Here is a 22,529-nt window from a genome sequence, read left to right on the forward strand (position 1 = left end):
TCTTCTATTTCAGTGGTACATAGACTGAAATGAGGATGTCCTATTGCATTTCAAGAGATTGAGCAAGCACAACATCTGCCAAATCTCCTTGACAACCAGTATGTCCTTTTCAAGATAAGGATATTCTGTGAAATGGAAAGCAGATTAATCCTGGATCTACTTGATCTTATCTTCAGTATATTCAGCCAGCTTCCCACATCTCCAAATGTCTGGTTCTTTTTTTAATACTGACTAATTAAATCATGGATTTTGGAAGGAGTTAATTAGAGAAGAGAATAGTTCTATTATCAAGGTTGCATTCAAAAAAGAGCTTTAAAAGATTCAAATATGGCAGAACTTGGGCAGAATTCAGTATACAGTACAAAATGAGCCAAAATTCCTCTAGCCTTTTATTTGCTCAGTGATGTTAAAAGGTTAATGCAGTAAAACAGTCACACACACAGAGAAACAAATACAGTTTGGTTTGTATTTTCAGAAATCTGTGGGCTCCTAAAGAAAGAGAAAGAGGATTTTCAGGACGTTAAGAGATAATGGGAGTTAGCCTGCTAATCTGCTTATGACATAAATATTCCACTACATTTCTGTTTAGGCACGTACTACTCCTGAAAATATGGCTTGGCTTAAAAGTCTGTATCCTGATGGACATGACACATCAAAAAATTTGAATTCTGTCATCCTAGTCTTTCAGTTTTGATTGTCATTTGACATTCTAGTAATAATATGCTTTTTTTTGTGAACGGTGAGAGATTTCTTTTTTCTCAACTTGAAAAATCATATCCTTGTTACCTGATGCTAGGGAAGCACAGTCCATATTTCATTATGATCAGTCCATTATGGTATTATCTTTAGTTATAGTTTAAGAAGAAAAAACAGCTTGGTAGGAGAGAGTAGACACGAGTACTTGGGAGTTCTTACAAGCCACAACACTGGATGCTAATTTGTTCTGTAAGTGTACAGCTTTATTTTCCCCCAAAAGCCAATCTCTCCATTGCAAATTGCTTTCATTTTTGGGGTTAATGTGCTTCATTACTGTAAAATCCAGGCCTCCTCAACCAAAGAAACTGTTGGAACTTTACATTTACTTCTTTACAAAGCTGAAAATTTCAGAACAGTGTTATAGAAGATATATGTCTATTATTAGCTGTTCTACATTCTTTTGGACAGGAGTTACAGAGACAGATTTTCCCTCCCATCTTTTTTAATGCTCTCCCATTTTCCTTTGTCATAGCTGAATATTAAATATCATTAAATATAATTTGCAATAAATATAGAACAGTTTGTTTTAAATTCTCACAGGCTTATCAGCCAAAATTGCCTTTTCAGTAGCTTTGCTTACTGAAATGTGTGAGCTACTTTTGAAATTAAGACTAGTGAGTTGTGTAGGTACTTTAAAAAAAAACAGTGTGTATGTTACTTAGGTAATATATCATGATTATGTCAAATATAGTGGCTATGTGAATACAGTATATTTATTTCAGTAATAAATACATCATATTTGCCTCTCTGCTATCCTGAAGAAAATATGTATCAAGTGAGTTAAAGAAAATGTGTTAGGTTTTGTTTCATGACGTACACCTTTAAAACAAGAGCTTGTATTATGTCTTTTTAAATGGTGTAAAATGATTACTGTTTTTCTTATATTTTCCTTAAATTTATTTAAATTTTACATCAATTTTCCTCGGCTTAAAATGTAAAAAAAATCCCAGATCTTTTTTGCCTGGTTGCATAGAAGCTGAGTAATAGCAACAAAGGCCCTTGAACTAAGCCTGACGGAGATGAGTGGGAACCTTCCTACTGACATTTGTGAGAGTTGGACCATCCCCTAAGGCAAGAGGATATGAAACTAAACTCTGTCTAGGGATGAGAAGCAGCATCACTACAATCATCATCATCATGAAAACAATATTGCAACAATTATCTTACTGTTTGTCACAGAATGTGAATTCTGCTCATTTTGAGTTTATTTCCATTTCTGACTCTTTCATATTTAAAGCTTGTATTAGTTGTGTATGTTTATGCAATTTTCAGCAACATAACGTGTAGGAAGACAGGAAGATAATCAATACCAGCATGGACAAGAATTCCACTTTCCATATTAGTATCTCTAATCCGTGTGTATTGTTAAAAATGACTTTCTTCTCTCTTTAGGCAGGAATTTTCAGCATGAATGCATGCGAAGAGGGGTTTGCCACTGGTGGCAGGGATGGCTGCGTTCGCTTGTGGGACTTAAATTTTAAACCAATTACTGTGATTGATCTCAGGGAAACAGACCAGGGATATAAAGGTAAAAAGAAGTTTGTCACTCTTGATATATCAATAAGATAGGGAATTTACCAGTGTTTTGAACAAGAAAAGGCTTTAAAAAACCCAAAAAGTTGTTTCCTGTATGTTACTGTGAACTATTTGCTAGATAAGAAATTTGATCATGCCCACTAGTATGAAGATCATGTATTCCTTCAAAGTTACTGTAAAACATACTATGAAGTTATAAGCACAGAGACTCAATTTTTTTTCTTTTAAACCAATAAAATGCACATCTTTTCTATAACACAGTAGTTTTTTAACAAGGAACAGTGATGCTTTAAGAGAACTGAGAAGAGACAATGAGCTCTACGGTGTAAAACACCGGAGTACGGTAATTACATTTGCTAGTTATCCAAATTTTTATCAAAACTATTTGGAAGTAATCTACTGTTTTGTAGTGCTTTACATATACGTATGACTTCAATTACAGTTTATGTCATGCTAAAATTTTATGTCTAGCAGTCTATGGCATGTTTTGCCAGTCTTCTAGATACTGTTGCTGCAGTGATTTAGGAAAACAATACAAATGTGTACTGAAGCACTAATTTCACTTACAATATTGCTTTTGTTGGCATTTGGTTTTCTTTACCCCTAGTCCCTTTGTTATTTTCTAATATCTTGCCAAGAATTTGATAATGTGGTAGAATGTCTGATGGCAATCAGATATTCAGGTTCAATAAATAATCGATTACAAGTTAAGTCTTTGTTTTCTGTAAGGGACTTGGTATTCCCACCCAGATTGTGAAATATTGCAACAAGATAGAATACATTCCATTTCAAATGCCCTGGTGTACGGTGACTGTTTTGAGACAATTTAAGAGAAATAATTACTTCAGTCTGAAATCAAGCGACAAACGTGTCCATATTTATACTTATCTTGCTTCATAGCAAGATCAGTTTTTTCTTCTATGCAATACATTTTTAAATCCACTGCTTACCTGACTTTTTTGGATAATCATTTCAGTTTATGTCATGTCTGATAGACTTATTTCAGGACATTTAAAAATAAGAGTTCTTTATTTCTAAATATAATAATTACTTATTATGATTCTATTTGAAGTCTAATTAATGTTTCACAGTAATGTGTTTATAGTTAGACTTGTCGCTTTGAGTTAGAAAAATTGATCTAGTTTATAGTACATTTAATACCTCAGTACATTTGTCAAGAAAATACATGTTTGCATTGAACCAAAATTTCTGTCTTTCAGTACTTTATTAATCAATTTAATATACTTCAAATCTACTTATCAAGCAGATCTGGAGTGTCTCCTAAGTGAATTTGTACATTATCAAATACATTTTGAAATGACACTTTTCTGCTGTTGTGTCTTCAAAATACTGCTAATATTGGTGCATCTCTCATTTCTGCTATCAGTAATTTGTTTTCTTCCTTCAAAACAATCTATTTGTTGGTACCTTCTCTGTCTTTCTTACAATATTTTATTTAACTGTAGCCCCTTTAAGTCTCCAACAAAAGCAGATGTCTTTTCATTTTAGCAACGGGAATAAATACCTAGTGTTGCAGTGACTATTGTTATGAAATTGTGAAACACTGGTTATAATATTTTCAGTTGCCTCATGACTTTTTTTCTTCTGAGCATACAAGTGTGTCTAGCTTCAATAATAATTCTAGTGGTCAACACATGCACCTTCACACTGTTAAAATGTCCTGTAATTTGAAGAACAAAGATACTTGCCAAGGGAATTACTCCATAGTGAAAATGGTGATTTGCCTTTGCTCTAAAAATCAGTCCTGATTTGGGTAAGATATAATTAGGGTGGGTGGAAGAGAAAGGGAGACCTGTTTGCACATATATTAGAAATTTTGGCTTTTAAATTTCCTCAGCTGCTGTTTCTCAGCTCTGTTGTGTGTAGTTGAAAGTTGTGTTTCATTCCCCGTTTCATTCTTTCAAACCTTTTCTCCACTTCAGATTGTCTCCTTTAGTTTTGATAGAACGGACTCTCACCAGGAAGTTGTTTGGTTTTTCTTGATCAGTTATGTGAACTCCACTCTCATCTTTTTGACTCATCAAATGCCATGACAGATCCAACAGCTTTTAAAAATCCTACCTTTAATAAATTCAGTTTCTTGATTCGTTTCCTTTCACTCTTTTGCATCTGTGATTTTTCTTATTGTATCCTTTTTAGGATTGCCTTTATGACCTGACTTCTACATGTTTTCTTAATTGCTTTTTCTGCTGCTCCTATACCTTACCTCTTTGTAATTTTACTCATGAACACAAACCCAAGTTCTGTATCCCTGTGAATGGCTCGCAGAGTAATTAGTTGACTATAGATATATCTCCAAGTAGTGAAATTGTTTTTCAAAATATCTCCTTGCACCGTGAGAAATTCCAAATTACTAAAACAGATGTCTTAATCATCCATCAAAGATTCTGTCTCTTTCTCTCTTTATTTTTTAATCTCTGTAGACAATATAGCCATATAATGTCTAGATTATAGGGCTGAACGGTAAGGTGGTTATGTTCACCAGTGCAGCACGACAGGAACAAATCTGTAAAGCAAAACAATTGTGTGGAGGGCTAGCATAGAACAATATATATGCATTTTAATGGGTGTTTGAAGGGTGTTAACTCTAGTCTGGTTCAGTGGACTGAACGTTATATTGCAGTTGGAGTGCACTGAGTGCACTTCAGGAGCACATCTTTCAGTTCTGTTTCATATGGAGTCTTATTTGTGCATTTGAAGGCTATCTTGTAATGCAGAGCATGGTAAGTAGGCATGATCAGAAGCTCTGCTTTGAAAGCTTGCTTTGTCAGAATTAAAACGTCAGTGCAGATGGACCAGACTGGCCCGCTAACCCACCCATTCACTGTTTCTGAGTCTTGGAATCTTTTTCCAATGTTAATTTAACAATGTAAGGCTCTTCTTTTCCCTTTACATAGTTAATTTTTTTTTTCAGAAGAACATCAACTCATATAATTGCAATATTCCTTTCTCCCATCTGATAGATAAAATTTTGTCTCATATCAATCCAGAGTAGTTTTTCAAAGATCATTCTTGAGCTACTCTCCACAACAGTCAGTGTTTAGGCTAAGTGAATGAAGTTAGGCATTGCTAGCATCTGCTTATATACACCTGAAATTGGCAAAACTGAGTTGCACTATCAGAATAACAGTGCAACAAAATACAGCCTGTTTTAAAAGGTGCATATTCCTAGAATTGGACACCTAAGGCTGGGTCCTCAGTGTACAGCTGTCCTAACTTCTATTTTATTATTGCCAACCGTATCTACAAACAAGTGCTGCCTGTGAGTGCTCACCTCCACTGTAAGCCTGGAAACTAATTTAGTTATTAGAAATATGTATTAAATTCTATCATAAACCCTTTTCATCTCTTTATATGTTGTTTCAGTTTGATTTATTTTTATTTTCTATGTAGTCAGAAAAATAATTCCAGATACTATTAAGCTGTTACAAATATTTGCTTTATGGGGAGCATCTCAGAAACAAGCTGGGGAGAATTGGTCTTTCTGCCCAATTGACTGTTTTGCATATAATGTTCCTGCTGCTTCTGTCACTTACATAATTTAGGTTCATCTAGCTAGTACTAAGGTCCATCGTTTGATCAGAAATAGTAATTTATATTGTCTGCTACCTTTGCTGAAATTTAAAGACATTAAATGTGTAATTTCAGATGCAAATGTCAGTGTTATCTTTCTCTGTCAGAGATCTTGTAATACAAGCATTGGCTACATGTCCCTTATTTAAATTAAGGATCACATTTTATTTTAGAATTTTTGTAATACTAAGCTTGAAAAGTTAATGTTCCAAGGGCAGTGTGTGTTATATGGAATAGATAAAGGGAGTAAATGAAGGAATAAGAGAAGGTATATGGATACTTCTTGATTTTTTTTTTTTGCTTTTATGTTTTGTCATGTGCTACATTACCTTTGTTTCACAAATTCTCAGGATGTATCTCTCAGTAACAATCTCTTCTACAGGTCTGTCTGTAAGAAGTGTTTGCTGGAGAGGAGACCATATACTCGTCGGGACACAAGATAGTGAAATTTTTGAAATTGTGGTGCATGAGCGTAATAAGCCTTTCCTGATAATGCAGGGGCACTGTGAAGGAGAGCTGTGGGCTTTGGCTGTCCATCCTACAAAACCGCTAGCAATGACTGGAAGTGATGACCGATCAGTCAGGTTAAATCTTGTTTGTTTGTTTATTTGTTTAACTGCATATGGCTTTATACAAACAGCCATTTTGTAGATAACCTAATTGAAATGTATATGTTTTAAGCATATTAAATGTGGCATTGAAGTTCTTCTGAACCATTTAAGTTACGCATGAAATTAAAGCTCTCCAATAATAAAATGCAGTGGAAATGTATATTTCACAAAAATGAAATATAAATTTGTATTCAAATACAAAATTTGAATAAATTTCATTTAGCCTAATGTTAAGCACTCATACACAAGTATCCCATAAGTGTTTCCTTTTATGTTAGGGTTATGTTAGGTATTCACAGGTAACAATGAAAAAAATAGTAATACAATTGTAAATTGTAATAAAAATTACAATTTTTACTCTTACCATATCTACTTTTCACAGGCTGCAAATTAAATTTAAGTTTGGGAGTTTCATCAAACTTAATGCATGCATAGTAAATTGAATCTATATTATGAGAAAACCCTATAAATTACTCCCTTTTAAAGGTCACCTTTTTTAGTCAAAAATACCTTTTCTCTTTTTTCTTAGAAATTAAATGTATTGGCATTTTTCTTATATATCTCAAGTGTTACATGGTTAAGCAAAACAGTAGTTGAAATATGAATATTGAAATTCTGCTTTAGAATTCCATATATATATTGTAAATGATACATGTTGTAATGTAACTCGTAGTAAAAACTTAGATGTTATAATATTATCCAGTTGTATGTAAGGAGTTATGAATAATGACTTGTTAATAGGAGAGGATATGTTTACTGAGCAAAGTCTTTAATTGTTCTTTAATGTTGTTCATAGCTAAAATGATGAACAAAATAGTGGAATTTTCACAGGGTGGTCTAAAAGTATGTCTTATCATATGTTGTCATTCTTTTTATATTCAGAAAGTCAAACAAAATTAATCTGCTGCTGCATTTTCTCATTAGACATTTTATTCTAAATATAAGAATATTCTTTGCTGTATGCAAAATTCACACTTCTATTTTAAGATTTTCCTTTGTTGAAAATTATTTTAAAATAAGACACTACCGTGTCCAGTGTTCTGCAGAAATTGCAGGCTTCATGCTATCTATGACACTGCTAGAAACCACTGCTTACCTTTGTTTATTACTTTATTTTAGAATCTGGAGTTTAATAGACCATGCTCTCATTGCCCGGTGCAATATGGAGGAACCCATTCGCTGTGCTGCGGTTAGTACTGATGGAATCCATCTTGCTCTTGGAATGAAGGATGGGTCTTTCACTGTGCTTCGAGTCAGGTATGTTACAAAAATATAAAATAGATATGTTATTAACTCTTTCAAGCATGTTATCTAATTGCCTTTATAAATTCTAAGTATGTGTATGTAGTGACCATACATGAGGAGAGCACTTACATTTCTGTTTTAAATTACTGATCTTGAGGGTGCTGAGATTTTTTAAATGTGTGTGCTACGATGGGAAGAGACTTCCCGAAACAACACATTTGAAAAAATATATTGGTCTATTTGCAAAGAATTGCAGTGTTCTAGGAAGTGTTTTACTTCAGTTTTTAGCTTCATTAATTACTCTTGAATTATTAAGAAATAAATTTTCATTACTTACTAAATTGTTTCCATGTGTTGGAATGCTACTGTCAGTACATCACACTTATAAAAACAGTGCTGCCTTGTTGCTGTGATCCCATGGTTTTAAAGGGAAAATGAGATCTGTGTTTCATGTCAGTGGCGTTTTCTCCCAAGTGAATAAAGATCTGGTAATCTACCTGATTAATTTTTTTTTTTTGTGGACGCAGCTTGAACAGTTCCTTTTGTTCGCTTTCCCTCAGCCCAGTGCAGGACCTTCTTGTGTTGCTGTGCCCTTCTCTTTTTTTTGGCCATGAACACTAAAAATAGCAGTGTTGTGTTTGCACGTATGATGGTAAAGTTCACTTAATCATTTTACAGTTTTGTCTGTTTTTTAAAACTGGGAACTTGATGATAAGGCTTTTCTATACTTATGACATGCTTTCTTTCATACTACAGGGATATGACTGAGGTTGTTCATATCAAAGACAGGAAGGAAGCTATTCATGAACTGAAATATTCACCAGATGGGAACTTCCTAGCTGTTGGTTCCAATGACAGCTCTGTGGATATATATGGTGTGGTTCAGCGATACAAAAAAGTTGGGGAATGTATTGGATCTTTAAGTTTCATCACCCATATGGATTGGTCTTCAGACAGTAAATACTTACAGACCAATGATGGCAATGGGAAGAGACTTTTTTACAGGATGCCAAGTAAGGTTCTGAGTTGCCTTTGTGGTATTTGTGACTTATTACAGAAAGAATGTATACTAGTTTTGTCAAAACAGACAAATACAGATCTTGGTTCGAAGCACTGGGTTACAGAGAATTTTGTTATTAAGTTTATATAAATATTTGCTATATTTGAATAAATACAGCATTTTCTGGCAAAGTTACTTACATATTTTTATCTTTATATGTTTACTCTTCTTTGTAATGCATCTTTTCATGGTAGAGATGCTGGCTTGTAATTTATTTTATTTCAAAACTAAAGCTTTGCTCCCACCTTTTTAGAAAAAGAAAGATATTGGATTCAAATTCAATTTTGCAATAGCTTTATAGCTCTGTACTTATTGAGCTTGGATATTAAATGGGTTATTATAAATGGATTATTAAAATATGTGGAAAGAGACGTACATTGCATCTTGGAAGAGGCATCTGATTTTCTAGAACTACGTTTACAGCAGAAGTGAGGAATTTAACTTAAAGAGCTTTTACAGTGAAAAAATTCTAATAGATAGAAACAATCAGAATGCAAATGAATTTGGAAGTATAGTGGTATTAGGTAACTGTAGAGAAAATCAGAGTACCTGATAAAAGGATGCCAAACTGTTAGGAATTATTCACTAGAAACAAAAGAAATGTTGAAGGTGTGATACATATATGATTCAATCATGCAACCTTCAGAATGGATAAAAATATTAAAATGAAATTTAGCTGGGCAATATATTGATAATGCAAGTTATCAGTTATAGAAAAGATGGGCCTTTTTTATAGCAGGGGACTGTTAAAGAAAATTAGTGTATTGTATAATATTAGAATGTAGTTTCCAGATTAAAAGTTTGTGACAACCTCAGTATTGTAAATATTTTCAAGGCAACACGGTCTTGAAAAGTTGACTGAACTGTCACATACCGTTGAGGGATTTTTCATCAAGACAATTCCCTCTGCCGAGGGCATATCTTAAAGCTCCTTACAATATGTCAAAGACAGCGTTTGTCACAAGGTTTGACTTGTTTCTTCTGTGTGTATAGACTCTTTACATAATATCATTCTGTATTTTTCAAACTCATCATATTTGTATTAAGTATTTATTATCATCACCACTTACTATATTGTCCCTTCCTTTGTCACACAATATTTACGCTTTGCACTGTACAGTATTCATAGTTCCATGGAGCTTTTTGTGACTTTCTTTGCTGAAGCATCTAATTCATTCTATGCACAAGTTTGATTTTGTACACTGAATGAGACAGGAAATATGTCAGAAAAGATTGTGAGAATTTAATTAGACTGTAACAAATATAGGTAGCTTTCAGCCTGGGGTTTCTCAATATATTAGAATGTGGGATTGTGAAAGCTTGTTTATGAAAAAAGTTTAGCAAAGTCAATGAAGTTAGAGGAATCTCTTAAATATTTTCAAACAATGATCTGAATCACATAACAGTTGAAATTCCACTATAAACGAGTAAGGAACTTACAGTTGCCTAATACAAGATCTGTAGGACTTAGTCATGGATATAACCAGTATTAGTAGTCATCATTTACATGGATTAGTGACTGAAAGAGATTAGAAGGTAAACCTTCTCAAAGGGTACAGTTACTTCATTAGAGCTGAAGGATCTTCAAACCAGGTACTTGAGCTCCTTTCCAGTTTTTGGAGGGGTTTATAGTAGTTAAAACTTTTCCTTGAGTGTGGGGTTTTTTTGTGTGTTTTGGTTTTTTTTAAAGTCTTCCTGTCCAGTTTATTTTTCATTTTGCTTTATCTTTCCTCTGGCTGTTGTTTTCTCCATGGCTTTTCTGTTGCTTCTGCACTCTGTTTCTGGCCATTCCTGAATACACGGTATTTATTAAATGGGCCATTGGTCTGACTCTGTACTTAGGCTCCTACATGGAACTTTGTGGGATTGGAACAATCTAATTACAGATAGAGCTGATGTGAAATAACGTAATGAGAATCTAAGCATAAAATTGGTATTTTCAGTAATTTACAGTGGTTAGATCTAAATGAATTCTTCAGTTTTTGCTCTAAATCCAGGTTGCTAGAATAGTGCAGCAACAGGATTTTTCCAAACTTTTCTTAGAATGGCTGCATGTATTTTTTGTAAGCATTAATAACAACACAGCCTCAAGCAGATATCAGGAAATAATAAAAACTGTGAAGTACCAAACCCATCATCTTCTGTTAAGTAGTTTTGAGAAGCCTTACTACTGATATTGTTAGTCATAATAGAGAATATTAGATCAGGACAGTTTTAGAATGTCAGTTTTTAATTCTGTGTCACTTGGATTTGATTTGTGGAGAACTTTAAAACACTCTACATTCTTTAAAATTGCCTAAGTGAATATTGAAATTAGCTCTTTATTTTTTTTTCTTAGGTGGAAAAGAAGTAACAAACAAGGAGGAATTAAAAGTCATTCAGTGGGCATCATGGACCTGTGTTTCTGGCCTTGAAGTTAATGGAATCTGGCCCAAATATTCAGATATAAATGATATTAACTCTGTGGATGCAAATTTTATTGGGCAAGTTATGGTTACAGCTGATGATTATGGAATAGTAAAGCTCTTTCGATACCCATGTCTAAGAAAAGGTAGTACCTTTAAGTTCAATTATAAATGTATATTTTTGAATTTTGGTTATTCAAGAAAAAGGTTTTAGAAAACTGTCTTTTTGAAAATTATATAAATGGCCAATATTTATTCTTAGAAGCTTAGATTGAACTCAAAGGTGAGAAACAGCAATAGGCTGGTGTACTGACTACTGTATTATTAACAGTATTTTATTAACGTTTTGAATAGGATAGGCAAAAGTTTTACATATTTTTCATTTTGTAAAATAGTTTGGGGTTTTTTTTGATAGAATTTCATGAAGTGATGCAATGTCTAGCCTTTTATGAGATACATATCTTTAAGTATTTCACCTTGGTCTTCAAGTAGTTTTCTTCCTTCCTCTGGATCCGTGATGATTATTGGGGCTAGGAACTAGAACAAAAAACTTTGCTAAATGAATAGAGTCAATAAGTGAGCAGCACACTGGTCCTGTAATCAGAGTATGCCACTGTATGTTATTTGAAGTTTAAAAACTTTTCCAACACATTTTTCCTCAAAAATTTGCTAACAATAAGGACAAATCTCATGTGAAATTTTTAAAACTGAAGTCTAAAGCAAGGTATAGAATTTTCAAATTTACTGTTGAGGACTGAGTGAACAGGGGGGAGGTGTCTGTCTTTTTAGGTGAGAAAGGCTTCATTTTTTCAGAGCTGTTTGAAGAACTCCATTCTAGACACCATTCAAGTTACAAATTAGCAGTAGCAGAGATCTCTGTCTCATCATCTCTCATGATGATGATCAGAGAAGGCCTGTGAAATGTTATCCAGCTTTTAAGAAGAGTCCTCTTAAACTAGAAAGCTTGCCTAGGGACTAGATCATATCTCTTAAGTTTTGAAAGGGAAAGAAAAAGTCATAGAATCATAGAATACCAGGTTGTAAGGGACCTCAAGGATCCAACCTTTCTTTGCAAAAGCACAGTCTAGACAAGGTGGCCCAGCACCCTGTCTAGCCAAATTTTGAAAGTGTCCAATGCTGGGGAATCTACCACTTCCCTGGGGAGATTATTCCAATGGTTGATTGTTCTCATTGTTAAAAATTTTCCTCTTGTGTCCAGTCGGAATCTCCCCAGGGGTAATTTGCACCCATTACCTTTCATCTTTTCCATGTGACTCCTTGTAAAAAAGGAGTCTCCATCTTGTTTTTAGCCACCCTTTAAATATTGGAACATGGTGATAAAGTCTCCTGTAAGCCTTCTTTTCTCAAGGCTGGACAAACCCAGTTCTCTCAGCCTTCCCTCATATGGCAGGCTTCCCAGTCCCTTGATCATCTTTTCGGCCCCCCTCTGGACCCTCTCCAGCCTGTCCACATCTTTTTTGTATAGCAGGGACTGAAACTGAACACAACATTCCAGGTGTGGCCTGACGAGCACTGAGTAGACTGGGGTAATGACGACTTTATATCTGCTGCTGATGCCCTTGTTGATGCAGCCCAGCATCCTGTTGGCTTGCTTTGTGGCAGCGGCACACTGTTCACTCATATTGAGCTTGCTGTTCACCAGGACCTCCAGGTCCCTTTCCACAGAGATGCTCCCCAGGTGGTTACGTCCCAGCCTGTGCTGCTCTCCTGGATTATATCTTCCCACATGCAAGACCTTACATTTGTCCTTGTTGAACTTGTTAACTCACTCTTCCAGCCTATCCAGGTCTTCCTGCAGTGTGACTCTCCTGAAGTGTCCACTTCCCCACTCAGTTTGATATCACTGGCAATCTTCATCAGGGTACATTTGATCCCATAATCCAGATCACTTATGAAGTTATCAAACAGCGTTGGGCCAAATATCGATCCCTGGGAGACCCCACTTGTGACAGGTTGTCAGTTTGAAAAGGAGCTATTTACCACCACCCTCTGGGTGCAGCCTGGCAGCGTGTCACACCGTTGCATCATTGCAGTTTGTCACATTGCATGTTTAACGCCAGCTACAACCGCATGACCTTCATGATGGGTCTTTGGACATGTCTTCAGGCAATATGTGCTTGAAGAAATATTTTTTTTTAAATGACTGATATTCCTCCATAGTTTTCTCAACTCTTTTTGTAAGACTTGATATTAAAAAGCATTTCATTTCATTCTTCCAGTTTTGTTTTTAAACTGATAAGGCTTTTATTGGTACCTGAAGTAATCCAAAAATACGTCCCACACGGTGGGACGGGGGAGAGAATCGGAAGGGTAAAAGTGAGGAAACTCATGGTTTGAGATAAAGACAGTTTAATAAGTAAAGCAAAACCAGGAATTTGTTCACTACTCCCCATGGGCACGCAGGTGCTCAGCCATCTCCAGGGAAGCAGGGCTCCGTCACGCGTAATGGTTTCTTGGGAATACAGACGCCATAACTCCGAGCGTCCGTCCACCCCTTCCTTCTTCTTCGTCCCAGCTTTATATACCGAGCATGACGTTATATGGTATGGAATATCTCTTTGGCCAGCCTGGGTCAGCTGTCCCGGCTGTGCCCCCTCCCAGCTTCCCAAGTACCCCCAGCCTGCTCGCTGCAGCCCAGCACGAGAAGCTGGACTGTCCTTGACTACTCAGCAACAACTCAAAACATCAGCACGTTATCAACATTTTCTCATCCCAAATCCAAAACATAGCCTCACACTAGCTTCTATGAAGAAAATTAACTCTACCCTGGCTGAAACCAGGACAGTTCTTGAAAACAGTCTTCTGTCCATTTGAAGGAGACTGAATTTGTTCCTTTTTGTCTCCTATTTTGCACTAGAATTATAAAACCAATAAAAGGCACAAGAATCTGTATAATGGAGTGCTGTTAGGAACTTCTTTTTAGTAACTGATACAATGATTCTGTTGTCATTATGTAGGAGTCAGTGAAAACGTTAACTTGATGTAGTTATACTACTACCACTATTACTACTACTAAAGGTGTGAGAATATGAATTGCTAGAAGTGCTTAGCACTCAGATTGCACAAACAGTGGGAACCAGTGCTATGAGCACACATATGGGGGTGTTTTCACAGATCTAAATATCTGTGTTAAACATAATTTAATATTTAAATAATTGCATCTTCTCAGTGTAGAAATAATGATTGTCAAAATCTTCATTTGTAAAAAATAAAATAAAATAAATACAGTAAAATTTTAAAAAATTTTTCTTTAGCATACCTCATGCAGCACTATTGTATGTCTTCTCTCTTTGTGCTTGACTTGTTATAAAATTTATCTTAAAGACAGATTAAAATTTGTGAATGTTGCAAAAAGTTGCTGGGTATTAATTAAAATACCACCAGTAATTAGATTAATTAAACTATTACTTTTTACAGTAGTTCCTTGATATGTTTTCCTAATATATTGTAATATATTGAACATATTTCCACATATTCCACATATATTGAAAGAGGCTTTTGTTCTTGTTCTAGGAGCAAAGTTTAAAAAATATCTTGGTCATTCTGCTCACGTGACAAATGTCAGGTGGTCACACGATCACCAGTGGGTCGTTTCCATTGGGGGAGCTGATCATTCTGTCTTTCAGTGGAGATTTGTCCCTGATCGGAAGTTGAAGGATTCCCTTCATATAGCTCCCCAAGGTAAGTAACTTGTTGGAAAATTAAAAAAAAAAAGGGGAGGCTGAAAGAGAAGTAAAATTCTTTGGTGCCAGTATAGAAATAAATATTCAGAATTGTCAGTCTGCATGAAATTGTTGTTTTTTAAACTTTGCAGCTGCCTTAAGTACCTAATAGTGTTGCCTAATGCTTGCCTGTACACTGTATACTCAGTCTAGCAAGACTGTGAAAAATACTTGCCACTGTGTTCCCTGTGCAAAGAAAAAATTTTAAAATTTGGATCATAGATATGAACTTATGAATTCTATACATATCATCTTTTACTAAATTGACAACAACTGGATGCCCAGATGTCACTGGAAAAAAAAAAAAGAATATACTCATTTGATTAAAATTTTGAAGTATTTAGGTGATAATTTAATTATCATAACGGATTTTTTTTTTTTAAAGTAGACTATAGGTGTTTAGTATTTGGAAAAAAATGTAGATCATGTTTCCACCAGTGACTAATACAGCAATTACTCTTATGACTGAGTTTCCCAAAATCAAACAATTAACTGAGTGACTCACTTGGAAATTCCTAAAGGAATTTAGAGAGTCCTTTGGGAAAATGAGTAGACAGCATTACAATGAAACATGTGGTTTCACCTTTCAATGGCTAAGATCACATGAAGATGTATCAGCGTGGACACAGCTAATAGGTAAATGAATGATGATTCAGTGCTGGCCTTGACAGTGCCACATGCAGAAAGAAGCAATAGTCCTCTTCATCTCTTTGATGAAGCCTCCAGAAAGCCTTTAACTAGTTTGATTCTTCATGGTATGAATTAATTTTCAACTTATTATTTCCCATGACCCAAATTTCTCATTAGCTACTGCTTTCCAAGATAGAATTTCTGTATGTTGTGTAGTTTAGATTCCTTATTGCTGTATATATAACCTTACTTCTGGCTATCTGACAATATGTGCCACATACATCTTTTTTTTTTTCACAGAATCGATAATTGTCCTGTTAGTGGCTTTTCTAACTGTGTGATCTGCTACCTTTATTGGTAGTGTTTTTCTCTAGATCACTGATAAAAATGTTAAAGTGTAGCTCCAAGCATTGCTTTTTATTTTGTATTTCCAGAAACAATTCTGAGTGGTTATTCTGTCTTTGTAACTACATTTTGAGATCTTTTAAAAACCATTTGATTTCCAGACTGATTTTGTGTCTGGCTTCTTATTCAAAAAATGTGCAACATTCAGTCAAAGGTTGCAGAGAGACCCAAATATATTATCATTTATCAGCCAGGACATTCTTTTCAGTTTCTGTTGGAATGAAACTCTGTGCTACAACATTATCTGGCTTTTCCTGCATGTAAAATAGAAACATTAAATGACTACTCGTTTTCTGCACAGTCACTGAAAATTTTACCACTTCTTTCCCATATATGATTTTTTTTTTTCATAATGTACCTGAAGAATTGCTACTTACATCAATGGCTTACCTAACCATAAGTTTCTCTTTGGATCCCTTTACTTGTCTTTTTAGTTTTCTGCAAGTCTTAGTTTCTGCTTTATACTCATTAATTCATTCTCTTCTTTCTTCCTGTCCTCCTGACAATGTTGATGAAATTATTTTAATGAATGAAAACTAACTCACTTCCAAAAACAAACAAGAAAAATTACAGCATCATAGAATGGTTTGAGTTGTAAGGAACCTTTAAAGGTCATCTAGTCCAACCACCCTGGAGTAAGCAGGGACATTTTCAATTAGGTAAGGTTGTTCAGAGTCCTGTCCAACCAATCTAGTCTAAATCTACTCTCTTTTAGTTTAAAACCATTAACCCTTGTCCTGTTGCAACAGGCCTTGCTAAAAATACTGTCCCCATCTTTCTTATAAGCCCCCTTTAAGTACTGGCAGGCTGCAATAAGGTCTCTCCGGAGCCTTCTCTTCTCCAGGCTGAACAACCCCAACTCTCAGCCTGTCCTCATAGGAGAGGTGTTCCAGCCCTCTAATCATTTTTGTGGCCTCCTCTGGACCCACTCCAACAGGTCCATGTCTTTCCTGTGCTGAGGGCTCCAGAGCTGGACGCAGTACTCAGGGTGGGGTTTCACCAGAGCAGAGTAGACGGACAGAATCATCTCCCTTGACCTGCTGGCCACGCTTCTTTGGTTGCAGCCCAGGATACAGCACATTGCCAGCTCACGTCCAGTTTTTCAGCCACCAGCACCCCCAAGTCCTCCTTGGCAGAGCTGCTCTTGATCCCTTCATCCCCCAGCCTGTATTGATACTGGGGTTTACCGTGACCCAGGTGCAGTACTCTCCACTTGACCTTGTTGAACCTCATGAGGTTCACACAGGCCCATTCCTCAAGCTTGTCCAGGTCCTTCTGGATGGCATCCTGTCCCTCAGGCGTGCCAACCACACGACTCAGCTTGGTGTTGTCTGGAAACTTGCTGAGGGTGCACTTGATCCCACTGTCTATGTCATTGATGAAGATATTAAAGAATACTGATCCCAGTATGGACCACTGAGGGACACTGCTCATCACCAATCTCCATCTAGACATTGAGCCATTGAGCACTACCCTCTGAATGTGATCATCCAACCAGTTCCTCATGCACTGAACAGTCCACCCATCAAATCCATCTCTCTCCAATTTAGAGAGAAGGATCTTGTGGGGGACCATGTCAAAGGCCTTACAGAAGTCTAGATAGATGACATCTGTAGCTCTTCACTTGTCCACTGATTATCATACTTAGAAGTTGGCTTATTTCTACTGTATCAGCAGAATTAATCCTGTAGCCTGTCAGTTACTAGCAGATTATGTTGTAGTTAATATAAATATTGATTATCAAATCAGAAACAGTAAGCAGTTACTTTAAACTTTCTGGTTTGTAATTGAGGTTGCTTCATTTTCTGTTTCTGTTTTCTTGGTGGCAGAGAGTCTGGTTGATTCTAATAGTGATGAATCAGATTCAGATCAATCTGATGTTCCAGAGCTGGACTCTGAAATTGAACAAGAGACACAGATCACCTATCGTCGACAGGTAAAGATTTTAGTTTTAATGGCAGTTGGAATGCTTCCCACAATTTAAGTTCATCTTTTATGAAGACCTGTTGGAATCTGAAAACTGGGGAGACTGAGACCTGAGCAGGAACTGACCAAAACCTTTAGAATCATTATCATCTGATACATTCAAAATGTTAAGATACAATAGAGAAAAAACATTAGTACATGTATTTCTAGCAAGTTCTATTAGGGTTTTGGTTGTAATTTAAAATGAAGTTACACTATACAATTACCAGCTACAGTTACTGGAGATTTTTTTTCGGTGATATCAATATAACATTTTTGTGGGTGATAACTGTGGCTATGTTCTCAGAAACATGCTTTTCTTATGAATCTCTTATTTTATAAGTGTTCTCTTTCTCAAAGGTTTACAAAGAAGATCTACCTCAACTTAAAGAGCAATGCAAAGAAAAGAGAAAAAGTGCAGCTTCTAAGAGACGAGAGCGAGCTCCAGGGAACAGTATAAGATTACATTTTGTTCATGGGTATGAAAACTAGGATTCTTTAAAATATACAAGCAGGCTGTACTAACTAATTTTGTGGTTTGTAGACTGGTGTTCATAATTTAATAATCTGATGAAAAACGTTTAGGTCGGTTGCTTTGTGATTTACTGTTTTTATTTATTTCTGTAAAAAGAAGTTTACACTAAATTAATAGAAAGCTTTTGTGCCAAGCTAGACTAATTCTGAACATGAATTCTGAAGTGAATTTGCACTGAAACTTTAGCTGGTACTTATTATTTGAATAGGTGACTAAATAGAATATTTGGCTATCACCCATATTTTTAGTATCTGGAGAGTAATTGCTCTCTTTGGTGTATTATTTTGGAAGCTACAACAGAAACTTGGTGTCGTTGAAGATGACTGGGTTTGATACTAAGTGGTGTTTCTATCAGTGTTGTATTCAAAAAAAAAAGTATAAACTGCTCGTTTGTACCTAATCTGAAACAATTTACACATTCGTCTTAGTTTAGGAAAAATTTAATTCTTAACAGGTCTTGTAAGTGTGTTTAAAATTCAGTTTAATTCTCTTTTTGGTGCTAATTTGAGTAATAAATTGACTTTCAGGTGCATCCTTGAAATCTTAAGATTTCATCCTTAGGATTGGTAGTCTCCCACAACTCTTCATAAGTGAAGACTTTTTCATCAGGACAAAGATGTGGTGTTTTAAAGCAAACTGGCAGTAGGTGTTACTACATTAGAATAATGATCAGAAATATAAATTTCCTTGATATAAAGCAAAACCAAAGCCTTTATTAAGTTAAGGCATTAGAAATCAGGTAATACTGTGTTTTCCTTCCAAAAGATGCCTTTTTGCAGGAATACAGCTTATATTTAGAGATATCTAAATGCACAAGACAAGTTACTGATACTGTCTATCTTTATAATGACACAAACAATTTTAGAAGGGCTCCACATGGCATGCTTAATTAATTGGATGAGAAGAGTTAATCTTCAACTCAGCGATTTTGTCTGTAGAAGAGATGGAGTCTGAGAAATAGCTTTGGAAATAATGACAAGCGTGAAGTGTGGTACAGAGTTGTTTTTTTATTTCTCTTTTTGACACTCCAGAATTCTCAGTTGAAGATTTTTATATCTGTGTAGAAAATGCATTAAGGTGTGTAGCTGTATGTAGTCTTTAGAATTTGGTCTAAGAATCAGACCAAATGATCCTGAAGAAGATGTAGCACAAGCAAGGGCCCTGGATCTTTGGGATTATTGTTATTTCCTTCACAACAGAAGTGAAGCTTGACCAGAATATCCAGGAATGACCAGAAGTAGCATGTCCAGTTGAGTTCTGTCTGGTTACCCAATGGGCATCAAGGAAACTAATGAAGAATCCATGCTGAACAACAGATTTTTCTCAATGTCCAGGCTGTTAACTTTAAAGTGACCCACATCCAAGTGAGTAATAGGCATATTCTCTGATTCAGGAAGTCTGCTTTGCTTCATCTTTCTTTAGCTGCAATAGAAATGTCTTGGATGTTCCTTGAAAGTGTAAAGAAGTGGTGCTTTTTTGAACTAGGGGAATAGGAAGCTCTTTGTTTTTGAGCACGTTTTTGTGTTTTGAATTTGTCAACTGCTTTGAAAGATGAACTTCTTAAAATCTCTTCATATCTTCTAAGAAATCTTTTGGAATTTTGGAATCATTTTGGAAGGGGATGAAATCAATAATGCTAAGTATGTGAGCCAGCCACTGACTAATACAGTTGAGAGGAAGAGACTAATACAGATGATCAGAAACATGTTATTGAAGTGGTGTACTACTTTTGGCATCTTTTTGATTATTCCTGTATTTTCTTTCTGCCATGACTTTGACAGTGGTGTTGGTTCAGAGACACAAAAAGGATACACCTTTACAGATATTCAGAGGAACTCCTTTCTCAGACTCAATGATTGTAATACTTTCTTTTTGCTGGCAGAGAATAAGGATGCAAATATAATACTTATGTCCTGTATTCTTTCAAAGATATGCTGTTGATCTCACAAGATTTTTATTTTTTTTTTAATATTCAGAGGATGTAAGCAAAATCTAGTTTGAGTTTTGAGATATCCAATGAACTCACGTTACAAGATGAACTTTGGTTATGGTTTCAAGATGACATGGGATTTCTTATGCTCTTAAATGAGAGTCTTATGACACCTTGCATGGATTCCTACCAAAGGGCTACAAAGAGCATCTGAAGGGAGTAAGCTATGAGTGTGTCCTGTTAAGAAAACACTATTGCCATGCAAAAATATTCTTTAAAAAAAATAAATCTCTACCTTTGTGATAAAGACTCTGACCTCAGCCATGTTTATTTTGACATTTTGTTCTTCTGGACATTTTGGGGGGAGGGTTGCACTACATTCAGAAATTTCCCATATATACTTTGAAGAGTAATATACAAATTTTGAAACACTTAGAGCATCAGACAAACTACAGACATTGACTTTTTTCGCAGCGAGTTCACTACTTTTGAAGTTGCCCCTTAGTTGGATGTAGATGTGTAACTTGCAACTGTAGGTAGGATACAGCTTCAGCTTAAAGAATTAACAGTTTTGTGTCTAAAAGTAGGTGGCTTTATATGTGTATCTAAACTTCCATCAGAGTCAATAGAGATCCAGTCGGTAGTCAGTGGAGCATGAGTGATTTGGCTCAAGGAAAATTGAATGGTGTCTGGCTCGTCAGGTGAGTAGCCCTGCAGGTTCCATTGATGACATTGACTAGAACGCTGTTGACTAAAATATATGTGTTAATATATCTAACAAACATGTGAACACCTATGTTTACACGTCTTAATCGCAAACTGGATCCAGTCCCTGCTCTTCATGACCTTGGTAATGGCAAATTTTTTTTCCTGTGTAGCACTGAGGGAGCTATCTTCTCTTCTGAAAGTTGTTGTCATATTAACTTGAATCAGTCCTGGATCAATGGTTTGATTAGCTGTTGCTGAAGACCACTTGAAAACGTCAGCTACTGCAGAATGCAGTGTTATGTTGGCTGTGTCTTGTTATGTATTATCGAGTAGCTATGATGCAGAGCTTACTTTTGTTAGTGTTTAGTTTCTAGTTGCTAATCAAGATGCCTTTTATATTACCTCTGTGGTTTGTTTTCTGCATGCAAAGAAATTGTTTCTCATTGTGCTTTTTCTGAGATTAGCTAATAAGTGAGTTCTAAATTGCTTTAATAATATGGAGATGTAAGTATTTTGGAACTGTGTAGTATGTTCTCAGGGAATGATATTTTACACTGAAACACACTTCTTTTCATCTCTGCTTGGACTGTCTAACCCCATCGCTTTATCCTTCTGGTGAAAAGAACCTGTATAGTCAGGGAGTTAGTAAACTGGCATGTGGGAAAGACAAGATGTGTTTAAATGGAATACAAAATGCCTTTGTTTGCACTGCTTGATATTTTGGCAAAATGTGTTTTATTTTAATTACAAACAACTGTTTGTAAAACAATTTTTGTTTTATAACTGGAGGAAGTGAACTAAAATCCAAACTTCTGATGATAAAAAGTTATAGATACAAGTAATAAGAACTATTTTTCTGTATCCTAGATACATTTTGGATATTTTGGGTAGTCCTGTGATATATGGCATTAACGTATTCAGTTTCACTATGCTTAACATAGGGTAAATAGGCAATTGTTACAACAAGAGCTGAGAAAATTCTGAATTTCTGGATTGCTTGGTAGAAGTATTTGAGACCCTTTTGTTGTCTCAGTGCTTTTTACAGGTGGCTGCTAAGCTTAGAAGGAATTGCTCAATGTCCAGTATTTCTAAAGCATTATTTCTTTCAGCATGAGTATTTTCATAGCTGCTTTTTAAAATATTCTCATTTAGGGTGCATATTCAGCATTTTTTTAATTATTCTGTGCTTGCAAAGGAAATCCAGTATTTTTAACAGAGTACAGTGCAGAGTGAGGCAAAGGAAAATGACATCTGAGCAGCAATAAGTCCGGATATCTTCTTTGGCACTGTGCCTTTTATAATCCCTGCCCCTCACTGAATGTTGTCATGTCCTTAAACTGTTGATGTTGCATACTGTGATAGGTTATTTTTGTTTCCTTTCTTCATAGTTATCGTAGGTCATTGTA

The 22,529-nt window shown here is 35.5% G+C and overlaps 1 protein-coding gene across 1 annotated transcript in view; it reads left to right on the forward strand.

Moving 5' to 3' along the window:
* The window catches only part of EML5 (echinoderm microtubule associated protein like 5), a gene marked incomplete at its 5' end in the record, with an annotated part of 89,470 nt that overhangs the window by 13,911 nt on the left and 53,030 nt on the right, over positions 1-22,529 (forward strand). The window contains 8 exons of the mRNA XM_010288997.1: positions 2,149-2,284; positions 6,269-6,470; positions 7,617-7,754; positions 8,499-8,755; positions 11,141-11,353; positions 14,742-14,909; positions 17,815-17,921; positions 18,311-18,429. Coding sequence (XP_010287299.1) covers positions 2,149-2,284; positions 6,269-6,470; positions 7,617-7,754; positions 8,499-8,755; positions 11,141-11,353; positions 14,742-14,909; positions 17,815-17,921; positions 18,311-18,429 — 1,340 coding nt within the window. The remainder of the gene's footprint in view (positions 1-2,148; positions 2,285-6,268; positions 6,471-7,616; positions 7,755-8,498; positions 8,756-11,140; positions 11,354-14,741; positions 14,910-17,814; positions 17,922-18,310; positions 18,430-22,529) is intronic.

This window comes from Phaethon lepturus, unplaced genomic scaffold, assembly GCF_000687285.1.
Source record: "Phaethon lepturus isolate BGI_N335 unplaced genomic scaffold, ASM68728v1 scaffold8686, whole genome shotgun sequence".
In the NCBI taxonomy this organism is placed as follows: Eukaryota; Metazoa; Chordata; class Aves; order Phaethontiformes; family Phaethontidae; genus Phaethon; species Phaethon lepturus.